At 41.1% G+C, this 7,244-nt stretch overlaps 1 protein-coding gene across 1 annotated transcript in view; it reads right to left on the reverse strand.

Moving 5' to 3' along the window:
- Positions 1-2,708: 2,708 nt before the first annotated feature.
- Positions 2,709-7,244, reverse strand: part of LOC141784269 (uncharacterized) — a 24,303-nt gene continuing 19,767 nt past the window's right edge. The window contains exon 20 of the mRNA XM_074662045.1: positions 2,709-7,233. Within this exon, the coding sequence (XP_074518146.1) occupies positions 7,159-7,233 (75 nt within the window). The 3' untranslated portion in view covers positions 2,709-7,158. The remainder of the gene's footprint in view (positions 7,234-7,244) is intronic.

A 7,244-nucleotide genomic window follows, 5' to 3' on the forward strand; every position in this document is an offset into this window, starting at 1 on the left:
TTCCACCACACACACACACACACACACACACACACACACACACACACACACACACACACACACACACACACACACACACACACACACACACACACACACACTAACTCTGCTGAGTGGATACTGCAGACCCCACTTTGTTCCTGCAGGAGATAAGAATCAAAAGGAAATAAAGAAAAAACCAAAGTTGTTTTTGTGTCAAACACAAAAACTTGTCTCAGTTTCCTCTTTCAGAAACTCGGGGTTCCTCAGGGCTCTATCCTCAGACCGCCTCACTTCCAGCTGTCAGCGCAGACACAGTTAGGAGGATCTTGTGTTTAGAGCAGACTGAAACAAAGAAGGGATGACAGACGGAGAGAATGATGATGAAGAGCAGAGAGCGCTGACAGAGAGGAAGAATAATGACGTCAGGAGGAGAAAGGAGCAGGACCAGCACTCCTTCATCTCCCTTTCTCCTCCTGACACACGCTCAGTTTGTGTTTGTGTCGCTGCCGTCTCTCAGTCAGGGACACAAAGAGGCCTGCAGCTCACACACACACACACACACACACACACACACACACACACACACACACACACACACACACACACACACACACACACACACACACACACACACACATGTTCCCATGCTGTCTGGATGAAAGATGGAGGTGAACATCCATCAGGAGCACAGGAGGTGGAGCTGATCCAAGAATCTGTTGGTCGACATAAAGAGTTCAGTTTTGTTTTTGCAGGTTTTCAGCTTTCAGCTCTGAGAAATCTGAAACATTTTAAAGGATTATTTTATTTAAAAAATAATCCTGTAACATTTCAAAACATTCAAATCCAAGAAAAATTAAACTGAACGTATTTCAGAAGAAATCAGTGATTTTTCATTTTTATCTTATTTTTTTATTATTTTTTTATTTATCTATTTTTTTTGTTTATCTATTTTTATTTTTATTTTTTATCATTTTTAAAAACAAAAAATAATAAATTAATTAATTTAAAAAAAAAACCTTTTTCCTGTGGGTAACGACCTAAAATCTCTAAATTCTGACTGTGATCTTAAAATAATGACTTTAAAACTCCAGAAAGACCTCGCTGATCTCAAACTTTCTTCATTCGCTCTCAAAGTTATGACTTTAAAAATCAACAATACACAAAACACTGAAGTCTCTGAACTCTGATCTCAAACTTGATCTTAGACTTCAGCCTTTGATCTGACAAATCTGAGCTGTAACCTACACTAAGCGTCTTCAACCTGTGGCTCCTTGTAGCTTTAAAAATATTCATGAAATAAAGAATAGTTATTTTTCTTCCAGAGGGTATTGATGATTAAAGACACTGACACTAAATAAAATCCTGTGTTAACATTTAGTTGAACTAAATCTTCATCCCATCTGTCAATAAAGCCTGCCACCGCTCTACTTCACCTCCTACAACATCAACAGCCCACCAACTTTCCATGCACCTGTGGCTAACCTCAAGTTTTACAGCCCTGGGAAGATAACTACATCTACAAAAAGACTAATCTGGAAGAAAATACTGATTTTAATTCTGTGAGGATGGATTCATTTCACTGACAACGTGCTGGATTAATATACATGATTGATATGAGGCAAAACATTAAAAAACGTGAAAAAATGATGAGTTGAGCAAGTTATCAATAATCAAAGTATTAAAGCATTGTTTCAGAGATTTATTTATTTATTTATCTATTTAAATGTGCTTGTTTAAGATTGATTAAAATTTCAGAAATGTTTGAAAGTTTTTGCATATTTATATTTTATATTGAATTTCTTTTAATTATTGCTAATTTTAAGAATTATTAAAAAAATAAAAATGTATTTGAAATTTTTAGAGATAACTACATCTACAAAAAGACTGATCTGAAAGAAAATACTGATTTTAATTCTGTGAGGATGAATTTGTTTAAATGACAATGTGCTGGATTAATATACATGATTAATATGTGGAAAGACATTAGCAAACAACAAAAAATGATGAGCAAAAAAAAAAATATATATATATATATATATATATATATATATACATGCACACACACACAAACCATTTTTTTAATTAACGAAATTGCAAAAAAATTTAAATTTCACTTTACTTTTGAATTTCATTTTTTTAAACTTTTTTTTTTTTTTTAATTTAGGCAAATTTTTTCATTTATGTTTAATTTCATAAATTCCAAAAAGCAAAACTTATTTTGATCATTAATCACTAGATTTTACCATATATAAAATTATATTTAAAAAATATATAAAATTTTATACATTTTATAGTTTTTCGTTGTGTATATAAAGTCGATTTTGTGTCTCCTCAATGACTTTAATCCAGGTGAGCTGAGGGAAAATGGCTCAGGTGACAGTAAAGGTTACAGACCCCTGTGCTAGAATAATATCTTTAAAATCCCAGAATAAAAACTTTAACCACTGAACTCTGTGTTTGCTCTGATTATTTTGATCTTTGCTCTGAAATTAATGACTTGAAAACAGCAGAAACCACAGTTAGAGCTCTGAACTCAGGCTTTAACCTCAAAATGAAGAGTGTGATCAGACAAATGTTACATGTCATCAGCACTGAAAACACACACACACACACACACACACACACACACACACACACGCACACACACACACACACACACACACACACACACACACACACATACAGAGTGAAGTTTCTGTCCTGTTGCTGTCGACGCCTTCTGCCGCCTGGTTTCCTGTGACAAACTCTCCCACTTAGAAAGACAAAGAAGGGTTTCACACACGCACACACACACACACACACACACACACACACACACACACACTGGATCATGAAGATTCTCCCACAGTGTGTTTGTCCATAAAAATATCTTTAATCTCTTCAGTTTAGTATCTACAGATCACACAGGGTTAGCTCCTGTCTGGAAACATTTAGTGATTTTTTCCTGGTGTGGAGCAGAAAGTTCGAGCACCGATGATCTCTGTGACATTCCCACAGGAAGGCAGGAGTAAACTTTGTTTCATTTAATTCTTGATAAACACAGTTTCCTTTGTTTCTAAAACGCTGCAGCTCAGAGAAAAGTTGAAGTTAAAGCAAAGAGTTGCTCCCTTTGAGGAAAAAAATGAGGCAGAGGCTCCAACGTCTCTTTAAACAAAGCACTGAGGTTGATTCAGTCAGAGGAAACATGATAATCCTCACACTGTAAAAAATGAAGGCTGACGTGTGGATCAGTGTCTCTGCATGGCAACGTTAGACCACAGAACAAGGCACCTGACGCTGGGGGGCGGAGTCAACCTGAGCACTTCCTCCACACAGTTTAGACTTCCTGTTTCTTTGAGGTCACGGCTTTTTGTGCTTCAGCAGAGGCTTCCTCGCTCCTCACTGCAGATTTGTGCCGAGATCGAATAAAAAACGGTTTCACATCGCTCTAAAAAACCTGCTAACTTCCCCTTTTTTTCTCTAGCTAAAGCCTTTAGCATTAGCTGGATGTTTCAGATTCTGCAGGTTGATTATTTATTCCTGCTTGGCAAACTCTTTAAGGAGTTTTCACACGATGAACTTGATGTTTTGGGTCTGTAGTTGTTTCATTTCTTTGTTGAACTGTGTTTGGCGTACCACAGGGCTCTATACTTGATCCTCTTCATTTTGCGTTATTTTTGCCAAATGTTCCACTTTATTTTCAGTTAAAACTTTTTCTTTTTTACTCTGTAATTGCATTGCTCTGTCCTAACTTTCACTCCAGAAAGACGTGTCTACACCACAACTGTACACTTCAAACTGAACTTTGACCCAAACGTTGTAGCTATTTATTATTATATACTTAAAGAAACTTTTCAGTAGATTAATCCCCATTCAAAAAAAAAAAGAGAAATATTTCACAAATTTAAATCCAAAGTTTTGAATAGTGGTTTTTAAAGCTGCTTGATCAAGTTTCACAAGAACAGCTTTAACATCTAGCTCGCAAAACCTCAGTCGAGATGGAAAGTTATCAAATTAATCAGATTCTTATCTTCACATAAGCTTCAAGATAAAGTTTTCTTTCAAAACTAAAACTACGTCACTGTAAAAAAACAGCGGCTGGAGTTCCCCAGGGCTCAATGCTTGGACATTTGCTTTTCCAATAAACCCAGAAAACTGTCCCAGGATCAAAACTGTAAAGGTGACGGACGTGTTGCTGTAAAACTCTTTGGACTGGACGGAGAGTTCTTCAGATCGGGGATGGTTTGGAGAGGTCTCAGGCCACGTTTTTACACCGAAACATAAGTTTGATGCTCGTTACAGTCACTGGGACATGGGTTGAAAGGACGACCTCTAATTTTAGAGAAACTCAGAATAAGAAACTAACATTCCTCTGACGGATTCAACAGAAACACACGCGGGATAATAAAAAACAGACTCGTTATCTGGACTAGCAAAGTCTGATGAGCTCTGCTTAAAGATTAAGCCGAGTGTTTTCAGTCTAACTCTGCTTTGTTTGGCTTTGTTTGGTTTCATTGACCGCGGACTGGATGTCTGAGCTCCAACATGTTTAGAAATCTTATTCAAAGCGTCACAGAGCTCCCTGGGCTGACATCAATCAGCCCGTGCCATCGCTGTGGTTGAAGAAGAATCTGCTGAAAAACGCCGTCCAGCTAATTAACGTCATGAAAGTATTTGTTGGGAATAACACGCTTTGTGTTTCCTGAAGCAGCAATGTGTGGGACAGATGTTGCTTTACAGCTCTATCTGCATCGTTAGCACATGACTCCACGCCTCCATCCAACGTGTCGACAGCGCCGTTTGTTTCGTTATTCAGCCTGAGGTTCTACAAAAACGGGAAACGAGCTGAAATTTACGGCCGTGATTTCAACGCCTGGCTGTGACGCTCTGAGCACCTCAGGAGGTTTTAAAGATGGGGACAAACAGCTGGTTGGTCTGAGGGTTCCCCTGAGGCTGGACCACTGATCCAGGAGGACACCAGACTGGAGCTGATTCATTAGACTCTGCAGACCTCTTTCCTTCAGGAAAACCTGCTTTTAAACTCTGACCACATTAGTTCTGAGGAGCTAAATTTGGAGACGCCAAACGCTCCTGGAGCAGCGGCGGCAGAGAGTCGAGTGAGTCAGCGCTGATGAGACTAAACGCCGTCAGCCTCAGGACGTTTGGGTGAGGGATTCAGAGGAAGTCTGACGACTCTCAGCCGGGACAGAAGCTGTGCAGCGGCTCCGGCTGCGGTCTGTTTGTAATTACGGATAAACAGACCTGCAGCCAGCCCAGGGACGGGGACGGGCTTTGGGGAAGCAGACGCACATTCCTGCGGGGCGGTGGTCATCCGAGCCGGTTGGGCCGAGGTGAATGAGCCGGGGAAACCTGGTCTACGCTTTACTCTCCGGCAGCTATTAGCCCCAAAACACAACCACCACACCTCCTCTGGAGAGAAGTCAGGGGTCAGAGGTCAGCCCCTGAATCTGACTCCCTTCAGTGAGGCTTCCTGACACTCCTCCCCCTGACTCCTTCAGGAGAGAAAAACTCCTCTCCCACCAACCACGAGACGAGCGCTTTCTGTCAGGGTTAGCGTTGGGCTAACACTAACGCTAACCATGACCCTGGGGTTCCTTTCAAAATGGGCGTCAAACAAAAGATTACAGCAACAAAAACGATTGATTTACCACTTTCTAGATAATTCATAGAGAGTTAGGCTTCGGTTAGGGGTTCTCCAAAATATAACTCGAGATCAAGATCAGGAAAGATCAGGAGAGGTCAGGAGAGATCAGGAAAGATCAGGAGAGATCAGGAAAGATCAGGAAAGATCAGGAGAGATCAGGAAAGATCAGGAAAGATCAGGAAAGATCAGGAGAGATCAGGAAAGATCAGGAGAGATCAGGAAAGATCAGGAGAGATCAGGAAAGATCAGGAGAGATCAGGAGAGATCAGGAAAGATCAGGAGAGATCAGGAGAGATCAGGAAGGATCAGGAAAGATCAGGAAAGATCAGGAAAGATCAAGAGAGATCAGGAAAGATCAGGAAAGATCAAGAGAGATCAGGAGAGATCAGGAAAGATCAGGAGAGACGGAGCTTTTTGAACCAAACGCAGCTGTTAAGTCGTGTTCACACCCCATGCCAATAAAGTCATCAGCTAGCTTAATCCTGTGTACGTGAACGTCTGGATGTTTAGATTTTCCACGCTTCATGTCGACAAACAACTCACTCAGTCTGCGTGTTAAAACGTGGCGCTGATGCTAACCATGCTAACATGCTAAAAACCAGCAGCTGGAATCAAGTGACAGAGATTTTCCACGACTCACGACTCAAAGCACGAGGTGTCTGGTCCGCTCGTCACGTCATACCCCACCAGAGGATCTCCAACACCGCAAAAACCTGAAACCTTCTCAGGTGTTTTTGTCTGATTTTCAGTAGAAAATGTCTTTTTAGACTCAACATGAGCCACATTCACCTGAGCAGTCCAGAAAAACCTCTGATTACAAGTTATTCAAAGACTAAATGAGGTCTGAAAAAAATCTGCCACTGGAACAAGAAGAAAAAGTAACTTCTGTTCAGACAGTATTCTAGCTTCAAGCTAATTTTCCGGCACATTCCTCTCGTCTGTGCAGGTGAACGTGGCTCATACTGAGTATGATCAGACAGTTTTTTATTGGAATGAGAGAAAAACACTTGAAGAGGTTTCAGTTTGTTGTGGTGAAGCTGAGCGGTCATCTCTCCACAGTCAGAGGATAAATAACCCGATAAATCAACGTGAGGAAATTGTGCAATTTATGTCAATTAACGTGATTCAAATCAGCAAGGAATGGCAGCCAATCACCTGTGTCGTTACATTACCTTCACCTGAGAATGACGTCATCAGCGTCAGGTGTGAACACAACGATCAGCAGAAACTGAGAATCCTTTGAGCTCAGGTTTGAGAGTATCTGGGGTTTTTTTAATCTGTCAGGGGTTGTGGCTCACAACTAATCGATGCTAACACGTGTATGAGTGGATCTGAAAAACTTGGTCTGAAGTCCTGAGTGTCCTGCTGTGGTCTGGAGTTTGTTTACTTCCTGTGAGCGTGTCACTTTGTTTCTGGTGGAGGACGCGTGACGTCCTCCTGTGTCTCAGTCCTGGTAAAAGTCTCCTGGAGTCCCCGGTTGTTGATCTCTCCCCATCTTTACCTCCGTCCTCCTCTCAGCCTCCCTCCTTCCCTCAGTCCACCAGAGACTTGAGGTCGGGCAGTCCTCTCAGCTTCAGGTCCAGCAGCATCTGGCCGTAAGCTTTCCCCTGGAAACAGA

This window comes from Halichoeres trimaculatus, unplaced genomic scaffold (assembly GCF_033239565.1).
Source record: "Halichoeres trimaculatus isolate MK-OKI-2021-1 unplaced genomic scaffold, fHalTri1.1 fHalTri1_scaffold_22, whole genome shotgun sequence".
Taxonomy (NCBI): domain Eukaryota; kingdom Metazoa; phylum Chordata; class Actinopteri; order Labriformes; family Labridae; genus Halichoeres; species Halichoeres trimaculatus.